At 45.3% G+C, this 17,730-nt stretch overlaps 1 protein-coding gene across 1 annotated transcript in view; it reads right to left on the bottom strand.

Annotated features, from left to right (window-relative positions):
• Window positions 1-3,418: 3,418 nt before the first annotated feature.
• timmdc1 (translocase of inner mitochondrial membrane domain containing 1) overlaps window positions 3,419-17,730 on the bottom strand; it is a 20,125-nt gene continuing 5,813 nt past the window's right edge. Inside the window, exons 4-8 of the mRNA XM_037696681.1 lie at window positions 16,257-16,345; window positions 16,102-16,169; window positions 14,215-14,293; window positions 12,882-12,992; window positions 3,419-3,722 (exon numbers count right to left, since the gene is read on the bottom strand). Coding sequence (XP_037552609.1) covers window positions 3,563-3,722; window positions 12,882-12,992; window positions 14,215-14,293; window positions 16,102-16,169; window positions 16,257-16,345 — 507 coding nt within the window. The 3' untranslated portion in view covers window positions 3,419-3,562. The remainder of the gene's footprint in view (window positions 3,723-12,881; window positions 12,993-14,214; window positions 14,294-16,101; window positions 16,170-16,256; window positions 16,346-17,730) is intronic.

The raw sequence follows: 17,730 nt of genomic DNA, 5'->3' as shown, positions 1-17,730 counted from the left end.
CCACATAAACTACACCTGAACCACATAAACTACACCTGGACCACACAAACTACACCTGGACCACACAAACTACACCTGGACCACACAAACTACACCTGAACCACACAAACTACACCTGGACCACAGAAACTACACCTGAACCACAGAAGCTACACCTGAATCACAGAATCTACACCTGAACCACAGAATCTACACTTGAACCACAGAAACTACACATGGACCACAGAAACTACACCTGAACCACATAAACTACACCTGGACCACAAACTACACCTGGACCACATAAACTACACCTGAACCACATAAACTACACCTGAACCACACAAACTACACCTGAACTACATAAACTACACTTGAACCACAGAAACTACACCCGAACCACAGAAACTACACCCGAACCACAGAAGCTACACCCGAACCACAGAAGCTACACCCGAACCACAGAAGCTACACCTGGACCACAGAAACTACACCTGAACCATAGAAACCACACCTGAACCATAGAAACCACACCTGAATCATAGGAACTACACCTGAACCATAGAAACCACACCTGAACCATAGGAACTACACCTGAACCATAGAAACCACACCTGGACCAGAAATTCTGTGCATCTGGTTCCTGTCCTCTAACCTCAGCCAGTCAAGTCAGTTTCTGTCCATACTGAGCCCAGTTCTGCTGGATGTTTCTTCCCGTTTAAAGGGAGTCATTTCTTTCCACTGTCGCCAGTGTGCTGCTTAGAATGGGAGGTTGTGACCAAGTGGCAATTTGACACAATGTGCTAGCTTCTTTGGATAACTTCAATAAATAGATGTGAATGTTTTTGTACAGTGCTGAGACATTTGTTGTGAATTGGTGCTGTATGAATAAATTAAACTACTGTATATTAAAAGAGATACTCGGTCTTCATCGCCGTTAGCTTCTAATGACGCACTGAGGACAACCTGAAGACACACGTTTGTTGTTTACCTAACAGATGGAGGGTTTCATTCTGCTGCGTTCTCCGTCTGCACATCAGCAGTCACTGCAACGTCGCGGGTCCCAGCTGCTGCTCGGTCCCATCTCGTTTACACCAGGGGCCGAAGCGGTTCTGACCCAGATGCTAAAAAGCCTGCGAGGCAACGTGGAAGGCAAACTGAAGAAAACAGACATGTTCAGAGATGCCGGTTTGTAAGAAATTAAACAAACCAAGAGGGAGTTTGATTTAAAATGTGTTCATACTTTAAGACACATTTACTTCACATTATTAGAGATTAGGAAGTATATACTTTCATTAAGCTCCAATATTCCTTGAAGAAATGCTACATATCTACCACCCTTCGTGCCAGAACACCAAGATCTTATGTCGAGAAATGACCGTCGTCGCAGCCATCTTGGTCAAACCTCAAAAATAATGTTCGATGTTCGTCCTGTTCCAGAGATGGGTCTCGAGGGCAGCAGCTTGAGCAGGAAGGTCTTTCCACAATCGTCTCTTCTGCAAGACCTCCAAGATGTTCCCAAGAGACAGTCTCCCCGACGTGTCCTGGGTCTTCTCCAGGGTCTCCTTCCAGTCGGACATGCCAAGAAAACCTCCCAAAGGAGGCGTACAGTGGACGTCCCTACGGTCTACGTCTCTACTCTCACTACCCAGAGTTTGAGACCGCAGGTGAGGATAGGACCGTAGACCGATTTTTAAAATGTTTTAACTTTCACACTTTTCAAAAATATTACTTTAATTGCAAATAATTCCCCTAATAGAAATGCACATAATTTCAGTTCCTCAAAAATAAATCTCATTTAGCTGCTTTAGCTTATGCTACTTTGAGCTTTTAGCTTAGCCGCTTGTAGTTTTTGTTTCGTTACATTCATCGACTCTTTTGCTGCTTTTAACTAGTTTTCTGCTGTTTTCAGTCTCTTGATAAATTTGGCAGTTTATACTTTGCTCCTTTTAGACTGTGGCTAGCCTTTAGCTTCTACCAAGTCTTTAGCTACTTTTTAGATTCTAACTAGCCTTTTGCTACTTTTTAATTTAGCCAACCTTCTGATGATTTTAGATTCTAGCTAGCACTTTTTGAGCTTTGAACCAGCCTTTAGCTGTTTGATTTTCTAGCCAGCTTTTAGCTTTCTTTTAGATTCAAACTAGCCTTTTGCTATGTTTTTGATTTTAGCTAGTCTTCTGAAGATTTAAGATTCAAGCTAGCACATTTTAAATCTCTGAACCAGCCTTAAGGTGCTTTTAGCTTCTAGCCAGTCTTTAGCTACTTTTTAGATTCTAGCTAGCCTTCTGATGATTTAAGATTCTTGCTAGCACATTTTTAGCTTTGAACAAGCCTTTAGCCAATTTTAGCATCTAGCCAGTCTAGTCAAAAAGTCTAGCCAATTCTAGCCAGCCTTTAGCTACTTTTTAGATTCTAACTAGCCTTTTGCTACTTTATTTTAGCTAGCTTTCTGATGATTTAAGATTCTAGGTAATGCTTTTTAAATCTTTGAACCAGCCTTTAGGTGCTTTTAGCTTCTAGTCCCCCTTTAGCTATCTTTTAGATTCAAACTAGCCTTTTGCTATTTTATTTTAGCTAGCATTTTGATGATTTTAGATTGTAGTTAGCATTTTTTTTTTTAACCTTTGAACCAGCCTTTAGCTGCTTCTAGCCAGCCTTTAGCTGTTTGATTTTCTAGCCAGCCTTTAGCTATCTTTTAGATTCAAATTAGCCTTTTGCTACATTTTTTATTTTAGCTAGCCTTCTGATGATTTAAGATTCTAGATAGTACTTTTTTTTTTAGCTTTTAGCAGGTGTCTTGCTTCTTTTAGCTGTTTTATTCAGCTCTCAGCGTTCACTCTGCATTTTTACAAAAATATGTAATTTCAATTATTTTTACATCTTTGCTCTTGGAAACATTTAATAACAGTCAAGCAAACCGACAACCATTTTTATTTATTTATTTTTAGCTGTTGTCAAACACCAAGGCGAAAGCTAAAAGCTATATGTTAAGACGGAAGTTGTACTTTTTTTTTTTTTTCCCCCATTTCAACAATTCAAACTTTTCCAGAATCAACTCAAAACTTTTTGATGTCCAGATAAAAAAAAAAAAAGGTTCAAATATTCTGTTTAAACTTTAATGCTTTAAGGTTTTAAAGGGATAGTTCACATATTTTGAACAAGTGATGGAGGGGTTCGAGTGCCTCCGTGATCTGGGTTTCGTCAGGAAACCAGGGCTCGGTGGGCCCACCACCTGCGACCGTCACGGTCTGGCTCCAGGTCAACTGCCGGACTACACGGGGACTCTAAAATAAGTTCCTGAAACATTTTCAGTTTTAGTTTGAGCACGTTTCACCAGTTTTGTCCTCCCTTCACCGGCTCCCTGTACGTGTTAGAAAAAATAAAATAAAAAATAAAATTTCACCAGAATAAACATTTGTAAATATTTATTAATTTCCACATTTATAACTACATTGTCAAGGATTTGAATGTACTTTGGTGGGGGGGATTTTGAAGAACTCGAATCCAGACAAACACGGTTTCTTTCCGTCTTCACCTGATCCAAATCCGACTGTTCAAGTCCAGCAGACGCCTCACAAGAGCTTCAGCTGCTCGAGACCGGGCTCGAGACCGGGCTTTCCCCGGCGTTCCGAGGTAAACTGAGCAGCGCCTGGACCCTCTGCAGGTCTTTGACGGTTTGCTCTTCCTCAGAGATGACGTTCAGACTGGAGATCAGCTCGTCTGTCAACTCCAGTCGGGCCGCCCTGATCAGAGTTAATCAGAAAATAAAATATATAATTTTGCAAAATAAACAGAGCCTTGAGAAAATATTCACTCTAGTTGACATTTTTATTTCTCTCAGCCCCAGAGGCTGGAATTAAACCAACTCAACTACAGCAGATTGACTGGATTTATAAAAGATACACATTACCTTTAGGAGCTATGTGGAAAACTTATGAGTAGTTAATATCTTACCTGTTGTAGATAGCACTTTGAACAGCATCATTTTGGAGAAAGAGTTTCATTGTGATGAGTTTGACGAGCTTAGTCTGAATGAGATCGTCACTAAATTTTTCAGGCTCGAGTCATTTTAAGACGGCATCGATCCAATCCAAACTACCGTAATTGCCGGTCTATAGAGCGCAGCCGAATATAAGCCGTGCACACTAAATTAAAAAATAAATATATACATATGTATGTGAGACTCCCGTTCACTCCTCCCCTCCCCGTTTCACTGGTTCAGCTGTGACCTGTTCCGTAATTTCATTCATCAGATTTTTTTTTATTTTTAACCTTTATATAGGCACCATAATTTTCGCTGTATAAGTCACAGTTTTTTTTTCTGCATAAATTAGCACGTCTAATTTAAGCGATGCATTTGTTTTTTCCTATACATTTGTAAACCAGGCAGCACGGTGGCGCAACTGGTAGAGTTGCTGCCTCTCAGAGAGCGAGCAGGTCCCTGGTTCAAATCCCGGTCCGGGGGGTCTTACTGGGTGGAGTTTGTATGTTCTCTCTGTGCATGCGTGGGTTTCCTCCGGGTACTCCGGTTTCCTCCCACAGACCAAAAACATGCATGTTAGACTGATTGGTGACTCTAAATTGTCCCTAGGTGTGAGTGAGAGTGAATGGTTGTTTGTCTTGTTTGTCTCTATGTGGCCCTGTGATGGACTTGCGACCCGTCCAGGGTGTACCCCGCCCCTCGCACTGTGATTGCCGGACATGGGCACCAGGCGACCCCGTGACCCAAAATGGAAGAAGCGGGCAAAAGATAATGGATGGATTTGTAAACCAATATTTGGCTGAGATCTGACGATTTCATTCATTCTGACATGGAAAATATTGAACACTACCATTTTCAGCCACTAGATGGCGGTCGACAAATATGGCAAGCCAAGTGTCTCCATAATAGGTAAAAGTGGCTATTAATAATTCAAAATTCAAATACAAAAATACTTTATTGATACCAAAGGGAAATTAATGAAAGCTCATCTTGGTTTCATTAAAGAGTTGTTCTAGATGCCGATGGCAGGAAGGATCTCTTGTAGCAGAGGATCCAAAGAAACTGGCTGCAGATGCAGATCCGTCCACCCAGACCCAGCAGACCTCTCGGTCCTCTTGGGCAGCAGGACTGCCTGAATGCCGGGCAGAACTCCTCCCCGAGTGATAGACATTTCTCCCAGCAGCCTGCCGAGCCATTCGTCGCCAAGGACTTAACTGCAGGTGCCGGGGGACGATCTCAGTCCTCCTGCTGTCATGAGCCGTGTTTCCCGCCACCTCCAAGATCTCAGCAGTCAGGCACTCGAGCACCGCCTCCAGGTACATAGATGGTAATGCATCCACGGCGCCTCCTTTTCAACTCATTTGGGATCTGAGGCTGTAGTTGAGGTAATATTTGAGCTTTTGACATGTTAATCAGCAGCTCCCACTTGTAGAAAACCACCTTGTTGTTATGGTTACGCATCACAACAAATGTCCAAAATTAAAAAGGTTTCAGTAAAAATCCTTCCAACTGCACAGCATCGGATACCAGAGGAAGTATCCGATAAAAGAGATTTACATCCAGAAAGAACGGTAATTAAAGTTTTCAAAAGCAAAATGTCAGAGTGAATGAAAGAGAGCTACTCCATCATGCAGCCACCTTGAGCGCCACCTTCGTCTCGCTCCGGAGCTCGTGGAGCAAACGTCAAATCAGCTGCATTTCACCGTGCTGCCCAGGCGAAATGCAACCGATTTGACCATTAAAGTGCATTTACTAAGGAAAAGTTCAACCGAGACACACCTTTACTATAATGTCGAGCAAACAAAGAATTGTTTTCAAGTGTTAATCGTGTTAAATTCTTGTTAAAGTCTTCTCCGCGGCCGCCATTTGGCAGTCAATTGAGTTTTGGCACAACACTGGCCCACGTTTCCGGTTCGTCAGCGGTGACGCCTAATAGATGCGACTTATACGGCGGTACGACGACAAGTACGGTAGTCTCTCTTGGGGGTGGGTCCTCGTGATTCAATGAGATTTATCTCATTGGTTCATTGTGGTTGACTGCCGGTCACATGGCCTCAGAGGGGGATTATGTGTAAAATTAATGTTCACTGTCATTTCGGTTAGCCGTTCAGCTTTGTTCTTTTAGTGATTAGTCTGTTGTTCTTAGTTTATGTGTTCATTCAGTAGAGTAACCACGAGGAAGGGAGGTGGTGGGGTTCACTCTGTGTGTGTCACATAGACCCACCTCCCAGGAAAGTCATGTATTGGGCAGCTATGTGAGCACTCGGGTGTGATGAAGCTAAATATTTTTGGCGGCAGGGAATCTCGTTAGCCTGACAAAAAAAATAAAAATCCACGGTGTTCAAAGCGTGTGAAAAAAGTAGCGGCTTATAGACCGGACATTACGGTAAACTTTAAAGAGCCATCTACAACAGGCGAGATATTATTTACAGGCGCATCTAAAAAACTGGAATATCGTGAACAAGAGCAATTAATTTAGTCAATCTTAGCAGAAACGTTGGTTACGTACTGTAACCCCAGATTCTATGAATATAGGCGTAGCCCTTTAAGGCTGTCGCTGATGGTTTATCCCGTTATGCGCAGCATAAGCACTGAAAAAAATTAGTCCACGCCCACCTGCTGTGTGGGCCCCACCCGGTCCGTATAAATTACGTTAAGAGCGGGAAATCGGCTCCCAAAATAGCTTTTTTCTTCAGCCATTTAGGAGCCAGTGAGGCCCGACGCTTAAAGGGCTACGCCTATATTCATAGAATCTGGGGTTACAGTACGTAACCAACGTTCTATGTCATATAGGCTTCGCCCTTTAAGGCTGTCGCTGATGGTTTAAGGGCGAAGCGGATGTGGTCCTCGCCTCACTGGGTCCATTCGAACACAGTAAGAAGCGGAAGCTTGCCCAAAAAGCGTCTTGTCACTCAGCTCCCCGTGTGCATAAACTACGCATCGCGTAATTATGTGCCATGCACAGACGCATGTTGTGTAACTATGCGTTCTGACAAACATGAATACCCCGGAAAAACTTTCAACGGGAAGAGGAAGTTAAAAGAGGGGGGGGAGGGGGGCATGAACCAACTGGTTCATGGCTGAACAGTATAAACAGATTAATGTCCATGAATTGATCAATAATCAAATGAACTGATTGTTAACAATAATCATGAACTGATTAGTGACAATAGAACCAAAATCACAGACACGACTGTGACTGAAAACAACATCTCACACTGTAATGCATGCAGACAGAAGTGAGCTTAAACAGAGTTCCATGAGAACAACAATATTCATTCTGTTAGAGCACTAAGGACAGAATGTGTCATGGAACGAGCCGTTACATCACGTAGGTAAAAGCGAATAAATGAGCAGGGTGTTGACCATGCAGCCGCAGTGCAAATGTCCTGCATTGACATACCATTATGCAGAGCAGTCGAAGATGCGATACCCCTGGTGGAGTGTGCTTAGAGGTTGACAGGAGGCCCTAAATCTGATGCTCTGTAGGCTTCAGAAAAAAGGCCTCACACAGCCAGTGTGACAAGCGCTGGATGGATAACGGCGACCTGCAGAAGCATCTCTATAATGCACAAACAATTGTTGAATTTGAACGCATTGCAGCTGTGCGCGTTACGTAACACGTCAACGCCTGCACCGGGCAGAGAAGATGAACAGATGCTTCCCCTTCTGATCTGTGGGGGGGAAAAAACCCCTCCAACGACATCACTCTTGATTTAAAAGAGCTCGTGATGTTTTAGGCATAAAAGCTGGGTTGGTCTTAAAACAGCTGAGCTGCCCGTCAGCCTAATTCTAAGGCATGACGAAACAACAGAGAGGGCAGATAATTACTTACCCTCTTAGCGGGTGTTAAAACCAGCAGCAGGACTGTTTAAAGAGACAAGAATTTAAATGAAAACTGATCCAGAGGCTCAATTGAAGCTTTGATCAGGGCTCGCAGGACCAGCGTAAAATCCCACTGTGGAACAAGTGGGCATGAAACAGGCCTACATCTCTGTACACCTTTTAGAAACCGCTTCATCAGCGGGTGATTAAAAGCTGTTCTGTCTCCAAACCCTTTGTGGCAGGAAGAGATGGCTGCAACGTACGTTAAAGCGTACTGAAAGCCAACTCCCTATCCATCAGGTGTTGTAGAAAAACAACACGCTGCCTAAAAAGCATGAAGTGGTCTCTAAACCTTCTCTGTACACCAGCGCTGAAAAGCCGTACCCCTGATGTGTACAGAACTGTGGTAGATGCAGCACGTGAATCTTGAATTGTGCACACTATCTCCTGAGGGAGACCCATCCTCTAAGTGGGACCGCTCAGCGGTCAAACCCACCGGTGTTGACCTATTTCTGGGTAACTCTTGGTCGCTCCTCCTGCCTGAAGGAGAGCATCCTTCCTCCACGACAGTTCCACGGCGACCCCACAACAGACGTTGCAGGCCTGGGAACCATAGTGCGTTCACACGCCGGGAGCCACCAGGAGAGCTGTCAATCCCTCCTCCTGAACTCGGTTCATGGACCGTAAAAAACAGAGGAGGTGAGGGAAAAGAAACGCGTAAAAAGCGTTTTGGGCCACCGACTGTGAGCAAATGCGTCCCCCCCCCAGCGATGGATCGTCTCGCGGGCTCAGGGAAAAAAACCGTAGTTGACATTGCGCGTTCTTCTCGCGTCGCAAACAGGTCCACAGCTGCTTTGCCAACTTCTGCTGTGTCTGAAAAACATCAGATCCGGATGGAGGATCCGGTCCACATAACGTGGGCCGCCCTTGGACGTCACATCAGCCCCTCTGTTCAGAACATCGGATATGTAAACCGCTCTAATAAAAGCAGGTTTGATGAACCCAACTCAGTAGCTTCCGCGCAATGTGTAACATCTGGGCTGAACGCACACCCCCCTGGCGGTTTATGTACGCAGCAGTCACCATGTTGTCTGTGTGAATCAACACGTGTTGATTCTGTAGCACGGGAGCAAAATGTTGAATCACATTCAGCACTGTGCGACACTCCAAAAAACATTGATGTGGGCTGATGTGCGGTGGGGCCACAGCGCCCCTACTGCTTGAGATAGGCATGTTCCCCCCCCCAACCTGACAGAGACGCGTCCGTGAAGACTGACACGTGACGTGGGTCTGCTGACGGGGACTCCCTCTGACAGAGCCAGGGTGTTTCCCCAGTGTCGGAGGTCTGCTCCCATGGAGGGAGGGACAGTGATCATCCGTCTCTTTTGTTTTACTGGATCCACACGCAGACGCGTAAACCACCTCTGGAGGCGTCTCATGTGTAACAAACCCAGCGGGACCACTGTGTGAGCTGATGACGTCATTCCCAACAGCTTCATGACGGAGACAGCTGTTACCACTTTGCCAGGTCTTACGTGGCGTAATTGGTTTTTAGAGTGTCGATTCTTGTTTGTGATAAACGAGCCGTCATGGTAATTGAGTTTAATTCCACTCCCAGATAACAATTATCTGGGCCGGGAAAATCGAGCTCTTCTTCCAGTTATGGCGAAACCCAGATTTAGCAGGTGTGATGCTAACACCTGAGCCTGTATCAATGCTTCCTGTCTGGAGTGAGACAGGGGCAGCAGGTCGTCCAGGTAAAACAAAACTCTCATCCCTGCTTGTGCAGTGGATGCAGGGCTGTCTCCACACACTTTGAGAACGTACGAGGCGCGAGGGAGTACCCAAAAAAGGCAACCTGTTGTACTGGTACTTCATCCCTTGAAAGGCGAAACGCAGAAATTTTCTGTGTTTTGGGATGATTGGTGTGTGAAAATAGGCATCTTTTAAAACGATGGAGACAAACCAGTCGTTTTCCTGGATGTTGTCCAACAGCTGTCTGTTCATCAACATGTGAAAAGATCTGTTCATGATCGCTTTGTTGAAAGCTGACAGATCCAGAATCGGTCTCATCCCTCCGGTCCTTTTGGGGACCAGGAAGTAGCGTGAGTAAAACCCTGTGTTTTCCTCCTCGTTGGGAACTCTTGAGATTACACCTTTTATCAGAAGCTCTTGGACTTCTGCATTTAAGGCTGAGACTTGGTCTGTTGATGACAGGACCGTCTCTATACCTCCTCCGAACGGAGGGGGTCGGGTTGCAAACTGCAGCGTGTAACCCTTGCATAACACTCTGTCCATCCATCTGTCCGGTGAGCATGTTTTTAACCACTCTGCGTGACGTTCGTGGAGTGGACGTGCGTTTAAATGATGTGCCGTGTTTTGAACGGATGTCATCCAAACCTCCGCCTCGACCGCCGTCATGCGTCGCGGAAATGTTTTCCGCGTGACCCAAGGCGAGGCTTTCTCGAAAGGGCTGTTCTGCGCGCGCCCGCGCGCTGTGACTGGATCGCGGACCAACCTTCATGTCCGGGCGGGGCGGTGTGTGCTGAGGCGAGGCGTGTGTCAGCTGATGAAGTGAAGGTTGTGAGCCTCGCGGGAGCGCACGTTTCCTCTGGAGGGACGCGCGCCGCTCTCGCTGAGGGCGGGGCCCGTCATTGGATTCATTCAGCTGTCTCACGCTTATGCCGCCGTGAGCTGCTGATCGCTGGGACGCGGTGGATGACAGCCACTCGCGTTCATTCAGGAGAGGCGTGTGTTGTTTTCGCTGAGAGCAGGGACCTCCACCGGACCCGGCCTGCGGTCCCACATTTATCCCGATGTGGGCCGGTGAGCGCCGGGCAGCTGTGCGTGCATCATCGACACAGTGCCGTTTGGATGGAGGCTGCTTGCCTCGCTCGGGTGCGCGTTAACACCGTTGGGAGGTGATCGTGCGGGTCTGATTGACAACAAGTTATTTCGCTTACCGTGGTGTCACGTGAGCGTCTGGGCATGTGAAGGAGCGGCGGTGGATTTAAAAAACCTTTATTTAAGGACACCGGCTCTTATGAGTGGAGGATGTGTGTGTAGCGGCTGTGAGCTCATCCGAGCTTACAGACTGGCTAAAAACAGGCATTTTGATCTTTGAAAAATCATTTATTCAATTCCTGTGTCATTTATACACACATCCTCCGCAGACCGTCATTTCTTAAAACTTCTCCCCCGTGAGCCCTGCGGTTTGTTTGCTCCGAGCGCCGTCTGCAGGCGATCTCTGGGGAAAACGCTGAAGTGCAGGCTGCCGGACTGAGGAGGGGTGGTCTCTGGCGGGCGGGGCTGGTGGTGGAGCTGGGCGAGACGAAGCTGCTGCTGCCGTGGAGCGTCGATGTTTCTGCCTCTGCTTTCGACGATCTCTCCAGCGGGCTGGAGGACGGAATGAGCCGCGCGGCTTGATGAGATGGCGTACAGCTTCCGACGTCTCCTCCGACTGCTTCGAATTCGTCAGCATGGACGTCAAGCTGCTTCCGAACAGCGCGTCCGATGAGATGGGGCCCTCCATCCGGTCTTTGTGCAGCTTTTCCGGCAGCAATGGAGAGTGACGGAGCCAGATGGAACGTTGGATTACCGTCATCCATGCTACAATCCTCGACAGGCAAACCGAGGGAGCGGCGCACATGTTGAGGATGGCGTCTGCCGATCTACACAGGGAGCTCTTTGTCTCCTCCGGCAGGTCTGAGGTCTCCAGCCTTTTCGACATGCTAAATGCTAGCAGCGCATGTTGTTGCTAACTGCGGTTGCCTGAAAACACGTCGGTGGGCTCGATTGGAGAGCTTGGTCGCCGTCTGGTTCCTCCGGAGGGACGGGACGCTGCTCCGACCTGGACAGCTTCGCTCCGGAAGCTTCCGCGAGGCTTGGCTCCAGGGGAGGGAACCGAGGAATAGCGTCAGTTGCCTTACAGAGGGAGTTCTTTGTCTCCAAGGCAGGTCTGCGGCCTTCAGTCCCTTGGACATGCTATATGCTAGCAGCGCACGTTGTTGCTAACTGCGGCTGCCTGGAAAAACACGTCAGTGAAAAATAACCTTTCCGCCGATCATCCGAACTGGCGGGAAAAGGCGAGGGACGTAGAAAAAAGGGGTCCCTTCATGTCAGCCTCCTCCCGGGTTCCGCCGGGCAACCCCTGAGGGCGCTGTCGGCCGGGAGCGGTGTGATCGCCGATGCGAAACGAGGTGAGATGGGGTGAGCATTCACTCAGCCCCCCTCCACCTACACTACGCTCCCCGGGAGGGAATGAGCAGCGGGGGCTGCAGCTGAGCACACCTTGCCCCGGAGGAACCATCCGGTTCGCCCCGAGGGTCGGCGATAAGAGGAAAAACACAAGATGGCGTTGTCCAGCGTGTAATGACCTGTCACTGGGAAATGTTCCCCGACGCTTACCTTGGAATAAGACTGCTGTCATCTTCTCCTCGGGGAGGAGAACTCACCGGACGACCGGAGGTCGACTGCCGGGCCAAGCATCTTCCGCAAAGGTTGGTCATTTACACAATTTATCTTCTTAGTTCTTCTGACAGTGCTATATTAGCTCGCTGAAGAAAAAATGGGAGCCGATTTCCCGCTCTTAACGTAATTTATACGGACCGGGTGGGGCCCACACAGCAGGTGGGCGTGGACTAATTTTTTTCAGTGCTTATGCTGCGCATAACGGGATAAACCATCAGCGACAGCCTTAAAGGGCGAAGCCTATATGACATAGAACTTACATTACACAGGGTGAAAGATTTAAAGCTTTCATTTCTTGTCATTTTAATGACGACGGCTTACAGATAATGAAAAACTACGTTTACAAAAAACTGGTCTTGTTCACAATACTTTAAATTTGTTTTGGAGTAGAACTCTTGTTTAGGGAAGTCATTCTAAACAATCCCAGTTTCAATTATCTCAATTACTCTGCATCCCATTTTATTCTGTTAGAGTGGAAGACACGGCCACAGCATGATGCTCCCACCCTCGTGCTTCAGCGTGGGGACGTGTTCTCCGAGCAACAGCTTAGTTCCACACCATGTTTTACACTGAAGATATAATCAAGGCGAGGCTTTAACGTAAACAAACAAATGATGAGACGTACCACTCTTGAAGCCTGAGCTCGTACACCTCTCTGCGCTCTCTCTTCCTCCTCTCACACCAAGTTTCGCCGCTGAATTTCTGCAGGCCGATGAACATAGCACCGGCAGGAGCCCTGTCCATAAAGCAGTTCGTTTACTCACAATCACAAGTTAACGTCACATGGATTAATAAACTTTACCAAAAACTAAAGATCACCGTTAACCAGCTGTTGAATCTTGTTACGTTACACAAATATTCATTACGTTCATTTTTTTCCCCACCACGTTTTAAATGGTAGTTACTTTAGTTCATTTTCATTTGTTTAACGAGAAGATTTAAGTAAAAACTAAAACCATCTTGGTCAAAACAGGCAGTAAAAACATCTAGAACGCTCGAAACAGACGAGAACAATCAGAAAAGGAAAAAAAACGAAGTCTAAAATATAACGTTAAACGTTAACAGGCAACACGCCGACGTCTCCAGGCGCTGAGGGATTTGAATTGTGAATGTTTGTAGGTTTGGAGACGAGTGTTTTTCCAGACTGGAATAAGTCTAGTAAACCTTGATGTTTTTAGGTGCGAGATGGGTGATTTACAGGCTTCTGCGGAACATGAGGAAGTAATCAAGTCACTGAATCAGGTGTGTTGGAGCAGAGAAACAAGTAAAACATGCAGGATGGTGTTCCTCAAGGAACAGTGTTGGGAACCACTAGGTTCTGCCAAAACAACTAAAAGTTGTGTTCAACTGTTGATTCCATGCACTTTTTGTCTCCAAAGGAAACTCCTCTGCTGTGACGGTCTGGCGTTAGCTGCCTCTCTTCACTACCCAACTGTTCCCACCTCACAGATTCTCGCCCAGACTGCAGGGCCGGGGGGCCGTTTGCACATCGCACACCTCCAGGTGTCTCGGCCACACCGAGAGCACAAGACAGGAGCCAACGTGGAGGCTCTAAATCTTTACTAAACAAAATGCTTTTAACTCAGATCAGCTAAAAGACGTGATGACAAACATGAAAAAAGACGATGACAGATGAGGGAGGAGGAACAGTAAGCGGGTTCATGTCGAGGGGCAGCTGATGCCTTGGCCCGCCTCTCCACTCCAACATCCAAAACACAACAGCCAAATGTGGCACACGTGAGTCCCTCTGGCACTGAGCAGAACGGGAGGAGGACCGGGGTGCAGCTGGGCTGCAGAGGGTTGCTGGGAGGGACGCAGCTGGCTGCCAGAGTGCTCACCGCTCCCAAGCACAAAGGCTGTTTTCATGCACGGCAGCGCTGGACCGTGGGGGTGAACCCACCGAGGACGACCCACGACGTTCGGCTGCATTAAAATGAGCTGCGTGGTGAGGAACTTACCCCAGGATCACACCGAGGACGCTTCCTGCCACCAAACCTCTGAGGCCCAGGTGGATCCTGTAAAGGCCCATTGCGACGGCTGCGCACACAGAAAGTTCCGGTCAGAGATCACGAGGAAAACGACTCGTCCTGAACGCACCGCCTTAATATTTAAGCATCAAAGAGGCTGCATATTCTACAACTACAAAAAGTGGAAGAAAACATCTTAACGTGTAAGGAATATGGCATAGTACTCAAGATTTTACCCATTTTGTCAAATAACTGGCATATTTCTTGTAAATAGATAGAGCCAAAGAGAAACAGGAAGTGACATCAAAGGGGAACTCCCTGGTTTTCGTTTCCTGAAATATTTGAATTCTGACTCTTTGTTTCTGTCAAAATAATGTCAACAGATTCTTCGTGGGCTCCGTGTTAGCTGCTGTAGCAATGCTCCGTTTACACGCACTGTTTCCTCTTTGATGTCACTTCCTGTTGCTGAACAACCGTTCCCCTGAGAAGCGCATATCAAGTCATACATCAAAACGTTCAGCTCGTTCAGGAGATGGGTGCTATGACATTTGGTATGGGTGCAACTTTAGCTTTTTGAAGTATTTAGCCTTTTCTGACATTTTTTTCTCTCGTAGAAAATAAATTTAGCTCATTTTACCTCCCTTTTACTGCTCCTTTCACATTTTGTTCGGCTTTAGCTTCTTTAAAACTTCCTTATGCAAATAAAAAAATTCAGCCGCACTGTGTTCCTTTCAGATTCTTTTGCCAACTACAACATTTTTGTGCTTCTTCCAAGTTCTTTCTGCTAATTTCAACTTATGCTCCTTTCAGCTTATTTCTGCAAGTTTCACCTTTTTCTGCCATTTCAGCCAATATTCAGCTGTTTTTATGCTAATTTTAGCTTTTTCAGCTTATTCCACATTTTTTGCACTCGTTTCAACTTTTTTCAGCCTAATTCAGCAAAACTGTGATCTCTCCACTTTCTTCTGGCAACTTAAGCTTATTTCTACCTTTTTAGCTACTATTCAGCAGTTTTTTGCTAATGTAATCTTTTTTCCAGATAATTTTCACTTTGTGTGCTCATTTCTGCTTCTTGCAGTCTAATTGGGCACAGTGGTGCTCTCTCCACTTCCTTTTGGTAACTTAAGCTTCTTTCTGATTCTTTAGCTACTATTCAGCTATGGTGTTTTTTTGTGGACATTTCTGCTTTTTTCAGATATCTTACACTTTTTGTGCAAATGTATGCTTCTATCAGCCCAGTTGGGCACAGTGGTGTTATTTCAATTTCTTTCTGATAACTTAAGCTTCTTTCTGCCTCTTTAGCTACTATTCAGCCGTTTATTGCAAATTTCAGCTTTTTTCAGATAATTTCATTTTTTTGTGCCGTTTTCTGCTTCTTTAAGTCTAACTGGGCACAATTTTGCTTTCTCCACTTCCTTTGGTAATTTAGGCTTCTTTCTGACTTTTCAGCTATTTGTTTGCTGATTTCAGCCTCTCTTAGCTAATTAACTCTATTTCTGCTCATTTCTACTTATTTAACACCAACTCAGCAAATGTGTTTTCTTTCTGCTTTCTTCTGCCACCTTTGGCTTGTTCTTCCAGTTCAGCTACATTTCAGCATGTTTTTAGCTAGTTTTTGACGTCACAGGCACTTTAAAGTACTGCTCACCTTAAAGATGCATTTCACAAAATGAAAACAGCTTTTAATTAGAACGTTTAATTTAAGTGAGGTTCATTGAATTTTGCTACGATGGATATAACGAGCTTCTCGTTTTGACCGACAGGTTTCCCAGCTACAGTAAGAAAACATGAACAGTTTTAGCTCTTTTCTTCAACAGTTGCAGGAAGTTCGGCCCCTAAGCTCTAAATGCGGGGACAGTAAAGACACGTCCAGCTCACCTCCACCAACTAAATAATGAATCATGGCCTCTTTGTCCCGGTACACGGACAGTCCGGCGGTGACGGATCTACGGACAGGAAAGACATTTGATCAATCTTCCTTCTCAAAGACGACTCGTGTGAAACGAGCCGAACCCAAGCGTTCTTCAGCTCACCCGAACAGAGTGGTGATCAGAGTAAACCTCCAGCTCCACCTCCAGCCGTAACGCAGAAACCCACGGACGGCTGCGTTTTGAGCCATTTGCTGACAGAACAGAGACAACGTCAAAAACACCGGCTTTACCTCAAACTGGAAGTGCTACTGCTAGCTGCTACTGTTTACACTCAATCAATAACATCGTACGTAACCGACCATGCACCGTGAAAGAGACGATAAAAACATTTTGAAGTTGCATTTGCACAAACTGCACGAAATATTTGAGACAAGTTGTTTTAAGACGGGACCAACGCACGTTTGTCTCGGCCACGCACGAACTAGCCGTTAGCTAATTAATCTCGTCAGACTAAATTTCCATGGTCACATTTACAATGGACCGGATTATTTTAAAAACACCATTTGCTGTGGGGTTTTTTTAGCTCGCGTCAACAGATTTCAGAGAGAAAAGAGGAAACAAGCACATTTATGGTGGATCAGTATGGACAGGAGAAACAGAGTTTTTCAGAAACTATGCCACAACAAATGATCTTCATCCCCTTGAAACCAAAACAACTGAACCGTTTTATACCGTGTTGTTTTTGTCCCATTTTACCCTGATCCCGTCACCGTTAAACTTTGTGTGCTTGAAAAAGAATTAAAGAAAAACTATTTTTTCAGCAAATTTCAGCTGTTTTGTGCTTCAAGATACTTTCTGCTAACAACAACATTTTTGTGCTTCTTCTAACTTCTTTCTGCCAATTTCAGCTCGTTATGATCCTTACGGCTTATTTCTGCAAGTTTCAGCCTTTTCTGCTATTTCAGCTACTATTTAGTTGTTTTATGCCAATTTTGTCATTTTCAGCAAATTCCAGATTGTTTTTGCACTCATTTCAACTTTTTTCAGCAAAAATATTCTCTCTCCACTTCATTCTGGTAATTTAAGCTTCTTTTTGCTTATTTAGCTACTTTTCAGTTGTTTCCTGCTAATTTCAGCTTTTTTTCAGATAATTTCCACTTTTTGAGCGCACTTCTGCATAATTGTGCAAGCATGTTCTTTCTGCTTTATTGTGATAATTTAAGCTTATTCTACCCTTTAAGCTACCTTTTTAGCATTTTTAGCTAATTGCAGCAGTTTTCAGAAGAATTCAATTTTTCAGGGTAATTTCTGATACTTTCCTTCTGCTAATTTTAGCTTGTTATACTCCATTCAGCTTTTTCAAGCTTTTTCAGCTACTTTACTGTTTTATGCAAATTTTAGCTTTTTCAGCTAAATCCACATTTTTTAGCTCATTTCAGCTCTTTCCACTTCATTCTGGTAACTTAAGCTTCTTTCTGCCTTTTCAGCTATTTTTCAACTGGGTTTTTTGTGTTGCTAATTTTAGTTTATTTTAAGGCAATTTCCTATTTGTTGTGCTCATTTCACCTTATTTAAACCCAATTCAGCAAATACAGGTCCTTCTCAAAAAATTAGCATATTGTGATAAAGGTCATTA

Source organism: Nematolebias whitei, chromosome 23 (genome assembly GCF_014905685.2).
Source record: "Nematolebias whitei isolate Nwh7 chromosome 23, NemWhi1, whole genome shotgun sequence".
Classification (NCBI taxonomy): Eukaryota; Metazoa; Chordata; class Actinopteri; order Cyprinodontiformes; family Rivulidae; genus Nematolebias; species Nematolebias whitei.
This window is presented reverse-complemented; position numbering and strand designations above follow the sequence as displayed.